The sequence below is a fragment of the Orcinus orca genome, chromosome 1, assembly GCF_937001465.1.
Source record: "Orcinus orca chromosome 1, mOrcOrc1.1, whole genome shotgun sequence".
Classification (NCBI taxonomy): domain Eukaryota; kingdom Metazoa; phylum Chordata; class Mammalia; order Artiodactyla; family Delphinidae; genus Orcinus; species Orcinus orca.
This window is the reverse complement of record NC_064559.1, coordinates 136,226,704-136,242,990: the sequence shown is the minus strand read 5'-3', so window position 1 is coordinate 136,242,990 and position 16,287 is coordinate 136,226,704. Positions and strand designations below refer to the sequence as shown.

General features: G+C 37.1%; 1 protein-coding gene across 4 annotated transcripts in view; it reads left to right on the top strand.

The window, feature by feature from the left end:
* HS2ST1 (heparan sulfate 2-O-sulfotransferase 1) overlaps positions 1-15,434 on the top strand; it is a 187,686-nt gene extending 172,252 nt beyond the window's left edge. For 3 of the 4 annotated variants that reach the window (XM_033432095.2, XM_033432102.2, XM_049708833.1), the window contains 3 exons: positions 6,799-6,896; positions 9,094-9,251; positions 10,492-15,434. In XM_033432095.2, coding sequence (XP_033287986.1) covers positions 6,799-6,896; positions 9,094-9,251; positions 10,492-10,721 — 486 coding nt within the window. In that variant the 3' untranslated portion in view covers positions 10,722-15,434. The remainder of the gene's footprint in view (positions 1-6,798; positions 6,897-9,093; positions 9,252-10,491) is intronic. The other variant, XM_004262991.3, reaches the window with a different exon arrangement.
* Positions 15,435-16,287: the final 853 nt, after the last annotated feature.

Genomic DNA, 16,287 nt, shown 5'->3' with positions numbered 1-16,287 from the left:
AGTGAATTGAGAATTTAAAACTTTCCCTTAGACTTGTCAATGGGGAGGTCAGAGAAGGTGTTTATGTGGAATCCAAAGGGTTGAGGAGTAACCGTGAGAAGTTAAGACTGAGAGGAAAGACTACTCTTGAGATAGAAGTTTGGCTTTGAAGGGAGCAAAAAACATGAGAAATGTTTTACTAAAGGCGACAGATACTTGGGCATATTAATATACCTGAAGAGAGCAAGGCGTTATGATGGAAAAACTGGAGAAAAATTGGTGAAGCAGGGTCTCAGAAGGGAGTGAGAAAGGGTATTTAAAGATAGGAGGAAATACTTTTTTACAGATAAGGGCAGTAGGGGCTGCAGATAAGCTTTTATCTAAGCAGGAATCAAGGGAGCTCACTCTCAGCTTCAGTTTTCTGTATAAAATATGAAGCAAGGTCATTTGTAGAAAAGGTTTTGAATGTAAATATAATTGCCATCACTATCAAGCATCAAATTTTGTTTATTTTAACCTACAATTCTAGGAATTTAGACTAATAATCTAAATAGTCTAAAGAATATTTTGATATTTCCTGCTTTTAAAAACATTTGTATGTAGTTCACAAAGAATTGCTCTTTCTGAGCATAGATGGTGTTTAAGTGAAAAAGCTGATCATAACTTTTTGTTTCTCTGGTGTACTGAACTGAGTTTTGGTTTTGCTTTTTATTTTAAGAAGAAATTTTATAAGAATAAAACATTTATTTATAGAAAATTCTATTTCTGAAATGTCAGAATGTTCAGGAGAAAGTGAATAGAAGTTAGCAAATGAGTGGGAAAGTTCTGGTGGGCAGCATTTGATTGACAATCGTCTCCTGTTCTGTGAGTAGAGAAGCCCAAGGGCTGATGTCACTGTTGGAGTCAGTGGAGAAGTTCATCTTGATTAAGACACCAGTGGATTGATTCATTGAGCTGTATGTGGTCAAGATGGTATTGAGTTTCGTTAACTTGATTTCACTCACTAGGAAATGCTTGGTTTACTTTATGCATCACATATTTATAAAGAAAAAGGAGGGACTTCCCTGGTGGCACAGTGGTTAAGAATCTGCCTGCCAATGCAGGGAACACAGGTTTGAGCCCTGGTCCAGGAAGGATGCTGCGGAGCAGCTAAGCCCGTGCACCACAACTACTGAGCCCGTGTGCCACAACTTCTGAGCCCGTGTGCCACAACTACTGAAGCCCTTGCGCCTAGAGCCTGTGCTCTGCAACAAGAGAAGCCACTGCAATGAGAAGCCCCTGCACCGCAATGAAGAGTAGCCCCCTCTTGCTGCAACTAGAGAAGGCCCGTGTGCAGCAACGAAGACCCAATGCAGCCAAAAATAATAATAAATAAATAAAATAAAAAATAAAGTATGAAAAAAATTTTTAAAAAGATAGAAAAAGGAGAATTTCTGTTTTACATTAAGATCTAGCACAATCATGTATGTTCGCCAATTTTTGATTATTTGTATTTTTTTTTTTCTTTACATCTTCCTTGCTATGGCCTGTCTTTGGGTTGTTTCTTTTAAGTTGATAGGAGTGAAACACCTTTGCCAAATGATAAGAAGGAACTACAAAGGAGGCAAAACCCAAACTATTTTTCCACTTCTGTATTATCTAATAAAATGTTTGGTAGGTGAATTAGGGTAGATGCTTCTGAAACAAAGAAATTAAAATGCTTAGGTAGATTTTTTCTGTCATACATAAAAGCCTAAAGGTGAGGGGCCCAGGATTTTAGAGCAGCTTTGCTGCACACAGTCATTCAGGGAGCTGGGTTCCTGCCATATTGTTACTCTGCTACCCTTCAGGGGCTTGCCCTTATGTGCTCGGTTTAATTTGGGTCACCACGACATCTGCCTTCCAGCTCATGGGAAGGAGGGAAGTTAGAGGCCCACCAATTTCCTTTTAACCAAGTGACCCAGAACTTGCTCACATCACTTCTGCCCCCAGTCTCCTGGCAAGAACTTAGTCATATGGCCATACCTAACTGCAAGAGAGGCTAAACTCTATGACTGTGGAAGAAGGGAAGAACGGATTTTGGTGGTAACTCTTATACTGCCAGAGTAGGCTAGCAGATTTTAAACTACTGGCCAAAAATAAACTTGAAGATTATCTACAAATTTTGTTTGAAATACTAAAATACTTTTAGTATTTTAGAACACAGGAAGAAGGAGTTGGCTAACTAGAGAACTTGGGTCAAAATAGCCATCCTGCATGTTCATTCATTAACCAGTTTTAATTCCAATAGTGGATATTTAAATTTCCAAAATTTTCCGTATAGTGACTCTATGGGAACTTTTAGTACTGCAGCCTCTTTCACTGTCCTATTTTCTTATTGGATTGGCCAAAAAATTCCTTCGGTTTTTAAGTAAAAATATTAGACACATTTTTCATTTTCACTGAGAACTTTATTGAACAACGTATTCACCATTTTGTTCCACTACCTTCTGCCATTTTTCAGGCAACTTCATAATTCCATCTTCCCAAAACTTTTTAAAGAACCGTTCTAGGTGCCTTTTACAGTCTTCCAGGGAATTGAAATTTTTTGCATTAAGAGAATTTTGTAAAGACCGGAATAAATGGGAATCCAAAGGTGCAATGTATGGTGAATACGGTGGATGAATCAGAACTTCCCAGCCAAGCTGTAACAGTTTTTTGCCTGGTCATCAAAGAAACATGTGGCCTTGCGGTATTCTGATGGAAGATTATGTGTCTTCTGTTGACTAATTCCAGACGCTTTTCGTGGAGCGCTGCTTTCAGTTGGTCTAATTGGGAGCAGTACTTGTTGGAATTAATTGTTTGGTGTTCCGAAAGGAGCTCATAATAAAGGGCTCCCTTCCATCCCACCATATACACATCACCTTCTTTGGATGAAGACCGGCCTTTGGTGAGGTGGATGGTGGTTCATTTCACTTGCCCCATGAACTCTTCTGTTCCATATTATTGTACAGTATTCACTTTTCAATGCCCACCACAATTTGTTTTAAAAACAGAACATTTTTGTTACGTTTAAGTCCCGAATAGCATGAGGAAATATAGTCAAGAAGGTTTTTTTCGCCTAACTTATGTGGAACCCAAACATCAAAGTGATTCACATAACCAAGCTGGTGCAAATGATTTTCAGCACTTGATTTGGATATTTTGAATATGTCGGCTATCTCCCACGTGGTATAACGTAGATTGTTCTCAGTTAATGTCTCGGTTTGATCACTATCAACTTCAACTGGTCTACCTGACCGTGGAGCACTGTACAGCGAGAAATCTCCAGCATGAAACTTCGCAAACCACTTTGGACACATTCGATCAGTCACAGCACCTTCTCCATACACTGCACAAATCTTTTTTTTTGCGTTTCAGTTGCGTTTTTACCTTTCTTGAAATAATAAAGCATAGTATGCCGAAAATGTTGCTTTTTTCTTCCATCTTCAGTATTAAAATGACTACACAAAAATTCACCAATTTTGATGTTTTTTTAAAAATGCACGCTGATATGACAGCTGTCACAATACAATTTAACAAAATTGTTTCGAATGAAGTTAAAGACAACTAAGCACTACTAGAGCCATCTTACGGAAAAAAACGAACAAACCTTTTGGCCAACCCAACACATTTAAGCAAAATCTTTTTGTCTTTGAATCTTACATGCACACATACACACACACAGTGGTGGTACAGTTTATGAGTTCGCTCACAATCACCTTAGTAATTCATTTCTTTTTCATCTGATACTCTATTCAGATGAAGGTATAATGAAGCAGAGCACCTCTTCTGAACTTCAGAAGCACTGTACTGTGATTTAGGATTTGTTTGAAACTGATTAGGCGTGAAATCAGAAACCTTCTGATATATCACCACTGGGTTTATTGGAACCTGAGATACGGTAGAGATAGATACATAGGTTGTTTTCTTTTTATGAGCTGCGAGGTGGCATAAATGATAGTAAAACCACTTTTTAGAAAGTGACTTAGACCAGCAAATCTAAATCAGACCATCTAGTAAATTTCAGACATACTGTAATGGCCATTGAAATGGGGTTGATTGTTAAGTGTAAACTGAGATGTTTTCACTTAAAAAAATAGATAGATTGATATGGATGTGTGTGTGTGTGTGTGTGTGTGTGTGTGTGTGTGTGTGTATACATTGGGGGGTGGGGGAGAAATCCTAAGAGAATTTGAGAGAACTCTAAGGAACTGTCAAAATGCTTCATGAAAAAATTTTACTGCCCCTGTCTTCATCTCAACTAGAATTGTACCTTTAATGCTCATGCAAAATCTCCAAAGTGCAGTCTTTCCAGCCATTTACAAATATTGATTATGCAAACATTTGGTATAACAATGTATTGCATGCTATGGAGGACACAATGATTGTGCAAACAGTTGGTATAGCAAGATATTGTATGCTGTGGAGGACACAAATGCATACTATACTGCATGATCCCTCCAATAAGTGTTTTCTATAGTTCAGGAGAGAACATAATACAATTTTTTCCCCAAAGTACATGGAGCAAGTTCTTTAAATAAAGATGTATATATAAATAACATACTTGGATCCTAAGAGCTGGCTATTACAAGGCAGTATTTAATTCATTTATATGAGTTAAAAAAAATGAGTGACTTTAGGCCAGAGTAGTCATTGGAAAGATAGTCTTCATGTAAACTAGATTGGTGGAGGGAAGCACTTTCAGAGGAAGAAAATGTAGTCAGCAAAATATATGGATTTGCAGGTACATATGACATGCTTGAGAAACTGTAAAACAGGTTAATCTGGTAAAGATGGAAGTTATACATGGAGATAAGGCTAGACTTGCACACTGAGGTCAGATTATGAAGCATTCTTTAAAGCCAGGATAAAGAGTTTGTATTTCTCTTTTTAAAAAGATATTGGAAGCTATTGAAGTTTTCTGAGTAGAGGATGTTAGACGTGACTACTTAGACTAATCTGGTAGTCTAAGAGCAAATTGAAGGAAGGGAGGGAAGGGAGCCCAATTAGAAAGTGATTGTAAGAATGGAGACATGACATGGCAAGATCCTGATGGAAGATTGGGGAGAAAAAAAAAAAAAAAGATGCATTGGAAAGACATTACCTCAAGGATGTTAAGTGAGGGAGAGGAAAAATAAAGAAATGTGCTGAGATCTTGAGTCTGAATTACAAGGGGCAATGTTATCCTATTGCCAGAAATATTGAATATGAGGTAATACTGGAAATTCAAATGAAAAGGCATACTAGGTGTCAGAAGATAGGTAAGAGGTGATGGATCTGGGGGTACAAATTTGGAAGTCTTTTGCCTAGAAATTATAAATGAAGCCAAGGAAGTGTGAATAAGCTAAGGAAGGGAGTGGGTAAAGAGAAGACAGCTGAGTTTCCATACTTGGTAGAAGGACCAAAACATGCCTTAAAAGAAGATAGTGATAGTACATTCAGAAAGGTACAGAGAACCAACAAAAAGCCAAAAAGGGGAGTGTTCAAAGAAGCAGACAACACTGTGGATGTCAAGGAGAACAAGAACCAACAGAACATTGTATTTGACTATTAGGGAGGAGAGGTGGGGAGAGAAAGACAGACGTAGACACATCCCATTTATTGAGTGCCTACAGTGAACCACTCTTTGTGGTAGATTCTTTTAGATCCATGATTTTATTTCTTCCTCAAAGTAAGATTATGTCCTCCTTTTTCATATGAGGAAACTAACACAGAACTTAAGTTTTTCTGGGTTCAAGATTCAAACACAAGTCATAAATCTTTTTCCTATATCATGGTGAAGGTCATCTGTAAAAGAAATGGGCAAATCAATTGTGGGCTGCAGTTTGCTGTTGCCTCTTACATGTTGCCAGAATAAAGATAATTATTCCACTATACCTCTAGCCATGGTCAGATCTAAGGGTTTGGGGTCCTATTCTTACTGGATTTTTGGTTGAAATGGACCTTTGAATTTATCTAATTTTATCTATAAACTTTTATCTAATTTTATAGATTAGAAAGTGAGGTTTGGAGGCCATAAAGACTTACTCAAGATAGAGTCACACATGGTTCTAGAAACTCAGGAGTCTGGACTCTGGATGCGTTCTCTTTCTACTTTTACATACCCCCTCTTCTCAGAAATAACAGGTGGTATTTATAGATGTCTACTCCAACAGCCTGAGCTCTTAAGTTTGTTCTCTGGCATCTTAATATCATTTCAAATAGATAACGCCTACTGTAAAAATGCCTGTGACAGACAGTAAGTACTAAAGAAAGTGAAGTTGATTTAATTTTAGATCCATAACCTGTGAGTCTCCTGCCCTTTTAATTAATTTAGTCAGATGCATTTGGAGAGGAGGGCATGCAAGTCATAAGTATCCAGGGTCACTTTTGCTTTGTACAATGATTTTTTTGTTTGTTTTAATGAGAAAAGGGGAAAAGACTTAAGTGTAGTCCTACTTTATATTCTTTTCAAATAATTGTTTCACAAAGACTATCTTTAACCTTGTTTTTATTTAATTTACTTTGGTAAGGGGATAGAAAATATAAATACACAAATTCAACATAAACCAGTACTTAATTTCAAGGATAAGTTGTTATCTGGGGGATGTTCCATTCATATAGTAGAAGAATTCTTATAAACACTGGTATAAAACAACGACGTGAGAACAACCCATGTTTGACTTTGCTCAGTATCTCAAGTATGTTTTTGTAACCTATCACTTTAATTCACTACTCGTCCCATCCACTGCCATTTATTTAATAACTTACCACATTAAGATACTTGGTAGGTGAGGCTCGGGTTTATGGCTCACATGTGCTGCTTTGTCTTTTTTCCAGACCTTTGATGAATGTGTAGCTGAGGGCGGCTCAGACTGTGCTCCAGAGAAGCTCTGGCTTCAAATCCCATTCTTCTGTGGCCACAGCTCGGAATGCTGGTAGGGAGATAAAGCTAGCTTCAATCAGTAATCTATTTATTATCTCTATAATCTGCATTTCACAAGGGTGAGTGTGTTAGTCAAGGACTAGGTGTAAGGAAGTTCGTGAAAGACCAGACCAAAAATAACATGTAATTAAGTAATACCTAGTTTTTAGTTACCTTTAAGTGCATTAAAAAGATTCTTCATGTAAAACATGCTTGCAATGATTTCTCAGATGCTGGTTTTTAATTTTTTTTTGTTTTTGGTGTTATGTGTCTTGCTATGTTCTAGCAGTGGTCTTAATTAGAGGTCAGGGGTCCTTTCATAAACCTCATTTTCTCCTAAGCTTATTGTTTGAGCCATCCATTTTAGATCAAGAAGAGGCTTAGTGGGTAAATTATTCACCTGGATTTACTGTTAAACTGATTTGACTTTGAGAGAAGCCAAGGTAAAATAAAGATATTTTATCTTTAATAGAGTTTATTTCCTCAGAATGTGCTGAGTTTTCAGTTTAAAAAAATAATGGTACGTATTTGTTCTAATCAATCATTTTAATAGGAAAAGTAGAAAAAAACAGGAACACATTCAAAATTAGTAGCTTCCTTAAAACCATGAGCGATATAAGGAATGCCTTCTGTTCTTTCCATCATTATTTGAGATATAGTATTAGATTACTGAGAACCTTAAGGCCCTACTCAATAGATTGTATCAACGCATAATACAGTTGACCCTTTGAACAGCACAGGTTTGAACTTCGCGGGTCCACTGAAATGCAGATTTTTTTTAAATAAAGATGTATTACAGTACTACATGATCCGTGGTTGGCTGAATCCTCGGATGTGGAGCTGGGGATATGGCGGGCTGACTGTAAAGTTATATGCAGATTTTCAAGTGGGGAATGGGGGATCGGGTCTGGTTGGCACCCCTAAACGCTCGTGTTGTTCAAAGGTCAACTGTAATAATGTAAGAATTGGAAGCTTAGAAAGAATGTCTTCTCAATTTTTAATCATTTCCTTACAACAGGGATCAGTAGATTACAACCCGGACACCAAATTTGGCCCATCACCTGTTTTTATAAATAATTTTACTGGAAGACAACCACATCTATTTATTTACTTAGTGTCTGTAGCTGTTTTCACACTGCAAGAGCAGGGTTAAGTAACCAAGTGACCGAGACCATATGACCTGCAGACCCATCTCCGGCTTTACTCTCTGGCTTTTTAGAGGAAAGGTTGCCACCCCTACCTTAGAGCAATAGAGAGTATATCTCTCCATTGGGCATTACTGAGGAGATTTTAATCACACTTCTTTAGTATGCCTCCTCGATTCATAGAACTGGGAGGCACCTGAGAAATCAACTCGTTTGCTTCCCCAGCTTCCCACCACCCACGCCAGCTTTTTAATGGCTGAGAAAACAAGCTCAGAAAGGCGAAGTCATCAGCTCAATATCACACTGCTTAAAGGCAGAGCTTGGCATTAGGGTTAGGGAATGTCAGTGCTAAAAAGAACCCAAAGGCATAGTTTATTTAGGGCCAAACCTCTATTAACAGCCATTAGCTAAAAACGTGAAAAATAAAAATAAAAGATTCTTAGCAGAGCCATTTCTTATCCTATTTCTGTTTTTAAGAAATATCAGAAAAACCTAAACTCATAAATTAAATGAAAATAATCACTACACAAAATTGATCAGACCTTCCTAGAGAGCTCTTAAAATGAACGAAGTTTAGAGTACAGTTGACCCTGGAACAAGGTGGGGGTTAATCCCAGTATAATTTATAGTTGGTTCTTTGTATCCACGGTTCCTTCGATCTGCAGATTCAACCAACCATGGTCCATGTAGTGTTGTAGTATCTACTATTGAAAGATATTTGTGTAGGTCAAACCCATGTTGTTCAAGGGACAACTGTAGTTAACAAAAATTAAATGCACTCATACTAAATCAGATGGGAGGATATGTATACACATTTCTTAACTGTTCAAATTAAGTGTCCTCTACTAAAATCTGAGTTAGCCCTGCGTAGTTGAGCAGAAACTGGGGGCAGAGGCAAAGGAAATTAGAAACAGGTGTGCCTCCCAAAGGACATTAATAAAAGGGCATTAAGGCTTTGGATGGACATGTGTTTATCTGTTTTTTCCATAATATACAGTGTCAAAGGCATCAAAAGTATTTAGCAGATTTCACAATCAATTTTTTTATTCCTTTTTTTGGTTTTAGGAATGTAGGAAGCAGGTGGGCTATGGATCAAGCCAAATATAACCTAGTTAATGAGTACTTTCTGGTGGGAGTTACTGAAGAGCTTGAAGATTTTATCATGTTATTGGAGGCAGCTTTGCCCCGGTTCTTCAGGGGTGCTACAGAGCTCTATCGTACAGGTATATAAGGATGGGTTTCTTTTTCAAGCTGTCCTTAACTTTGTTTGCCACTTGCAAAATATGTGTGATTTGAAGTTTATTGAATAAAACTCCAGAAAGGCAGGTACATTGTCTGTTTCTTCTCACCATTTTCAATACAAAAACAGTACATGGCACACAGATGGTATTCATTAAATATTTGTTTAATGAATAAACATGCACGAGATTATAATTAAAAGGCATTGTAGGTATAGTGGAAAGATACAAACTACAGGGCCAGCCTTAGAAATGTGTGATATTCAGTAATGCCAGCCATACATTCCACCCTTTAGACATGTCTAGTGCTATTTAGGTAGGGGTAGGATGGAGAGACTGAGTCACATTGGTAATGATCCTGTGCTATGTCACGGTGCTCCTAAAAGAATGCTTCAGCAGCTGTGACAGTATTACATATCTGAAAGTGACCGTGCTGGTCCAATCTAATTCTGATTTTTTATTTTTTTTTTCTGTTCTTTGGTAAGATACAATCAGAGGAACTCTTTTCCTGGAGTATGCATGTGCCCTAGCTTTTAACACATAGGTATAGAGAATAGGTTATGAGAAATCAGCACTAAGTTTGAAAATAGATATTTTATCATGTCTTTAAAAACAAACTAGTCAGAGCACCAAGCATTTGAGAATACAGCATGTAAGGTGACAGCCTACACTTTACCGAGTGGCCATTCTTACTTTTTTTTAAATTATTTATTTTTGGCTGCATTGGGTGTTCGTTGCTGTGCATGGGCTTTCTCTAGTTGCGGAGAGCGGTGGCTGCTCTTCGTTGTGGTGCGCGGGCTTCTCATTGCAGTGGCTTCTCTTGTTGCGGAGCACGGGCTCTAGATGCGCGGGCTTCAGTAATTGTGAAGCATGGGCTTAGTTGCTCTGCAGCATGTGGGATCTTCCCGGAGCAGGGCTCAAACCCGTGTCCCCTCCATTGGCAGGCGGATTCCCAACCGCTGCGCCACCAGGGAAGTCCACGATTTTTACTTTTATTATTTGACATCTCATTAAGTCTTTAACAAGGGTAAGAATTTGCATTACAAAGGAATAAATCACAGTTCTAGTATGATTAGGGCACTGTTTTTGCCTGAATGATATTAAGACAAAACAATTATGCTCTTCCATGTGTCATACTAACTTAAACCGTCTCTTCAAATAAACAGGCATTGATCTTTTGTGTGTTCTCAGAATTTATTTACCTTTTCTCTTTTTCCTTTGTAAGTAGGAAAGAAATCTCATCTTAGGAAAACCACAGAGAAGAAACTCCCTACTAAACAAACCATTGCAAAACTACAGCAATCTGACATTTGGAAAATGGAGAATGAGTTCTATGAGTTTGCACTAGAGCAGTTCCAATTCATCAGAGCCCATGCTGTACGAGAAAAAGATGGAGACCTCTACATCCTTGCACAGAACTTTTTCTATGAAAAGATTTACCCTAAATCGAACTGAGTACAAAGTGTGGCAGTTAGATTCTTGAACTACAACTTTGACCCTGTCTTCACCTTAGTTCTCAGCTCCACAACTTGGATTGCTGATGGGTGTGTAAGATAATTTGTATTGAACTGAGTTAGGATACAGACAGTGACGTCAAGGAAGTAGATTCTGGCTGACATGTCAGTGGTCTAGGAAGTTTAAGTTTCAGCCTTTTTTTTTTTTTTTTTCTGGTTAAATTTTGGTGGGAGTTATAACCTCCTGCCTGAACAAAACCTACACATCACCTAAAATAAACACATAGCAGGTCTAATTGAAGGCTAAATAATGAAATACAATTTCAGAAAAAGTTCTGATACTCTGTTTTTGATAAAGCATTTTTTTTCAACTAACCATGAATGAAGATGAATCCATTTGCTACTTCCACCTTCACCTGGAGGTTTGGGTTATACGCCTCTACTGGATAGTGTTATTAACTGTTTGGCGGTGTGTACTTTGTTTCTGTGAATCACGTCCCATGAAACTTACTGAAATGTTTGATCACGTTTGCTAAGACTGTATCTGCTGTAGTTGGAACTGCCCATATTTATGTAGGTCATTTTAATTTTCTTAAAAAAAATGATGATTAGTGTTAAAAATCAATTTAAACCATTATTAATACTGTAAAAAGAATCAAAGCAGTATTTCTCATTCCTGTCTCCCCAGTATCTAAGATTGGGGAAACACTTCAAAGAATGTTAACATTGCCTGAAGTTTTGGTTAAGGCTTCCACACATTAATATCAAAAAAGTAAGTTTAGTATTTGTTTCTCCATGGGTTATTTGTAAAGGTGTAAACTGAGGTATTGGTGAGTCCATATTATAACTCCATTTAGTGAGCTGTGGTATGGGTAGGATTTTCCTACTTCTTCTGTACTTTTACTTGTAGACTATTTTTACTAAGGTGCTTTATAATGTGTTTTAAAGCATTGCATTTACGAAAAAAATTGGAAAATGCTGTAAATATTGCATATTTTATGTATTTGGACCAAAAGATTATAAGTAATTAGACAAAAGTGGTTTTGCACCAATTTTATTATGTCAAGTAAAACCATCAGACCTACTGTTCTTGTATTTTTCATTTAACTTTACTGTTAAGACATCACTGCAGTGAACTTCAATAACCTTTCAATTTTGATACACAGTACATTATTCATAATTGGGGGCAGTAGTTATAGTGGAAAGAGTACTGGATGAGGAGTCAGAAAACTTGATTTCTTGTCCTGGCTCTGCCACTTACCAGCTGTGTGATCTTGGGCAAGTCACTTAATCGCTCTCTGCCTCAGTTTCCTCATCCTGCAGTGAGGATGATAATACCTGTCCTACCTACCTCACAGGGGTGTTGTGAGGATTAAATGAGATGGCATGTGAAAGCACTTTGAAACTGTAAGGCGCTATATAAACGTAAGGTATTATGGAAACATCTTTAACATATAGTTTCATACCATTCATTTTTTAACAAAGAAGGAGAAGAGTCCACCTATAAGCTGGTTGAAAAAACAGTTAATCTCTTGATATAAATTTGCGTCTAATAAATCTCTTCTCAGTGTTTTATCTTCCCTGTTTCAACAACTATTGAAATATTGAAACACCTGTGAACTCTTACAGTTTCCTGAGCAGCTGCTTGAGTTCAGGAGGTTCCCTGTTTGAAAAAAGATTTCATTAGCTGACTCAGGGCAAGGGGAAAATTTGCTCTTCAAATTTGGAAGATTTTTCTGTTTTTATTTTACATTACCGTTCAGAAAGGGTAGCTATTTTATACCTCTGGTTTTTAAGGTATACTTTGCAGAGTTTGATCTCCCTGTGCATTCTTTACCTTCTTCCACTTCTTAGAGGAGCAGAGATAAAGAATTTTAGAAACATTTTCTAAAAGGGTAATCTTTAATATGTTTAGTTTAAATAAATATCCCCGAACAAGGCCTCGCCAAACTATGTAAGCATTTTAGTCAGGTGGCTTTAAAGGTTATTAATTGCATAGAAGGAGGAGGGAGCGCTACTTATCAAAAGACATTTATAGACAAATTTAAAGAAAAGCTGAAGGAAGTTGACAGAAAGAGTCATTGTAGCACCCTTTCCCCCCAATAATAGGACAATATTAAGGGAATATCAACAGGCATACTTTTCTTACTTGGCTTTCTTTTTGGTGTATTTAATACCTTTTATAGGTATTTGTTGAGAATATATACAGATGATTTCCTTGCCCAAAGTAAAGCACCACCTCAGGATGGGGCATCTGACGTTTGTCTGCTAAGGAACCCTAGTATGCAGGTTATTCTTGGAGTCCAGCTAAAATCCCCTTGAGGTGCATCAGCTCTTTTAGGTAACTAGAGTAGCACATAGTGCACTACATCTGGGGTCAGTGAACTTTTCCTATAAAGGTTCAGAGAGTAAATACTATTTTAGGCTTTGCACACCATTGGTCTCCATCACAACTACTCAACTCTGCCATACTAGTACAAAAGCAGTCATAGACAACACATAAATGAATGAGCATGGCTGTGTCCCAATAAAACTTTATTACCGAAACAGGTGACATGCCAGATATGGACCATGAGTTGTACTTTACAAACCCCTGTAACAGATTATTATTTATGGAGAAATCACTTTTGAATCTGTACTCTAGTGGCCTAAAAGAGTTTATATACTTCCAAAAACTAACTTCTATCCAAAGAACAGCTTTCTGATTCAGGCAGTCTCTCCCACGGTTTCATAAACTTTTACGACTTCGATTGTTTCCAGGTGGGCGTGTTTTCTTTCCCGGTTTAACAGTTCAGAATAGGGGCATTTATGCTATCATCTTTTAGGGTGGGTTAAAAGTATCCTTCCTGGAGACTGAGGAAGGGTTAGATTTAATTCCATGTGGTCCAGTACAGTCCTAGGAATCTGACAAGTGCAGAGTCCTTATAATACCTAACTTTATAATCGAATAAATAGAACCACTGAGACAATAATGTATGTTTTTAAAGTGGCAAATGTGGTTTTCTTTTTTCAGCCTTTGTGCTTTTTCAGTATTTTGAACATAGGGAAAAATTTTTTTTTATAATACAAAAGCAAATTAACCACTTTGAATTTTAAAAGATAATGTTATATGTGTATGTGTACATATATATATCTATATATGTTTATTTCCTAAAAGAGGAAAAAGTACCTTTTTGTTCAACTTGTATCAACTCCTATTTTCTAATTGCTGTGAAATGGCAACTGTTGATAAATTATTGTGACTGTTTTAAAATGTAATGGGGAGGATATATTTTGATTTTACCCAACTTTAATCTGTAAAGTATCACTTAAATATATCTGATAGCAACACTTAAAATATTGCATGGGGATTACTTTTCTATCATCCATACGCATTTGTGCAACTTTGAACATATTGGGTGATTCTGAATTCCTGATGATTGGATTTAAATTACTGAAAATCAGAGAAAAACTTACTGACTTCTAAACTTTGCATTTTATTTTTTATTCTTAAAATTCAATTAATGCCTATAATTTGAAGTCCACTGTTGCTCTTTCTCAATATTATGTCCTATCAGAGATTCCTAAAATTGTTTGTGCCATCAGTGATTTACAAACAGTATTTTGATATTGCAGATGATTTGCTCATTGTATTTGCATAGTTAGAAAGAAGATAGTTTGTAGACAATGATTCTCTTTTTCTAATAAAATGAAATAAAAATTCTAAAAGCTCTAAAGAATTTAACTAAAGGCTGGTTCCCAAATGCATAGCTGGTATTTTAATTTACATTCAAATTCTACATAGAGAACATCTGTGTAAACCATCTCTGGGTTTTCCCATTGATCATTCTCAAACACACCTACGGTCCTAGAATCCTTTATTATGAGAAGCACCCGGTATTGTAACCTTTTATGAAGTTTGTCTTTAAGAGGCCCAGGTGCTTCTACTTCATGAGTTGACAATTTGACTCTTCATAAATTAGTGCTATTTGCTTTGAGAGGAAGCAAGGCAATTGCTGTTAAATTTTTGCATCCATTTATGCTATGCAAAGCTGCTGGATGATGCCAACTAAACTGCTGCTCAGGCAGCCTTTTGAGGGAAAAAGCAACCCTGTTTCAGATGCACTGCCAATTCAGCTCCTCTGGAGTGGAGCTCGCTTTCTGATTTCCTGGAGTGGGAATTTTAAAGAATGAAACGGGCGATCAGTTAGATTTATTCTACAGTTTAAGTTCATGCAGCTTTGTGACCTTTCCAGTACTATTTATAAAAGGACCCTGATGGTGATGATCTCTTTAAAACACATCACTGGTAAGCCTATGGTTTAGACACACTGGTGCTGTCTTATTTTTCAGACAGCTTCTTTAGCTTTCTATTGAGAGTCAGGTGTATGAGCATCTCTAAAGCAGTGTCAAATGGAATTTTGACAAACATGGATTGTATATTTTGACTTTTATTTTATAAGTACACAGCTGAAGAGTGCCTTTTTTCCTCACAATCCATGTTGGAAGATGCTCACTCCTTTCTGTGTCTCTGCTTTCTCTTCTCTCCCCTTCCCCTGTTCAGTTGATTCATTTATGCAATACTGTTTCCAACTTGAAACCATTTTGTCACATCTGTTGGAGAGATAATCACTCCTTTTCCTTAACATTCTGCCAGCTTTCTGTTGTTGAAGTGTTTCAATTGATTACCTGATGCAAAAGCTATAAAATAAACACTCAGTGGGAAGGGCAAAAATGGTTTGGTGTCCTGTTTTAATATTTTCTTCCGCAGCCTTGACGCTGAAGGATGTTTTCCAAGTGGACTCAGTGTTCAGCGTCATCAACTTAACCCTCAGATATCACTGCCACCAGAAAGGGACGCATCATCACTGGTCTGTCGTGGTTTTCTGGCATATTTGTGACTTGCAGACTGACAGGCCTTTGCTGCTTTTTGCTTTGTACTTCACCATTGGCAGTGAAATTTCAGATAGAAGATTTACAAGGTATACTTAGGATATACTCTTAATTAGAATTAAAAAGGAAATGAGGAAAGGGCTATCAACTTAGAATAAAAAGGAAATTTGAAAGAAAAAAGTTAATCTGATTAACATTTATTGCACAGTTTAGACACGTCCATAATATTTCTTTGAGAATACACATTTCTGATAATTATGCTTTTCACCCTTAAAGGAGAAACTCTCAATTAACATAGATTTCCAGTTCTCAGCCACTGACTCATTGTTCTAAGCAAGCATCGTATGATATTGGGTTGAATAAAATACCAGTTCAGTGGTACAGTGTCTAAACAGGGAATTTGGTCTGTACCCACAGAGGCAGAACAGAGAGCATGGATTTGAGAGTCAAATGGACCTGCATTTAGCAGTGTGACTTCAGTCAGTGGAGAGAACAGTATCCTTGTAAAGGTTGGACAAGGTAGATGCAAAGTGCTGGCCCAGGGTAGACTAATAACTGGTAGCTTTTATAGGCTATTATAGGGTTAGACTATTATCAGGAAGGTGACCTGCCCTTCTGACCCTGCTGAATACTGGTTGTCACTTTAGAGAAAATGTTTTTATAAATATTTTTGAATACCACTGAATTTTACTTTT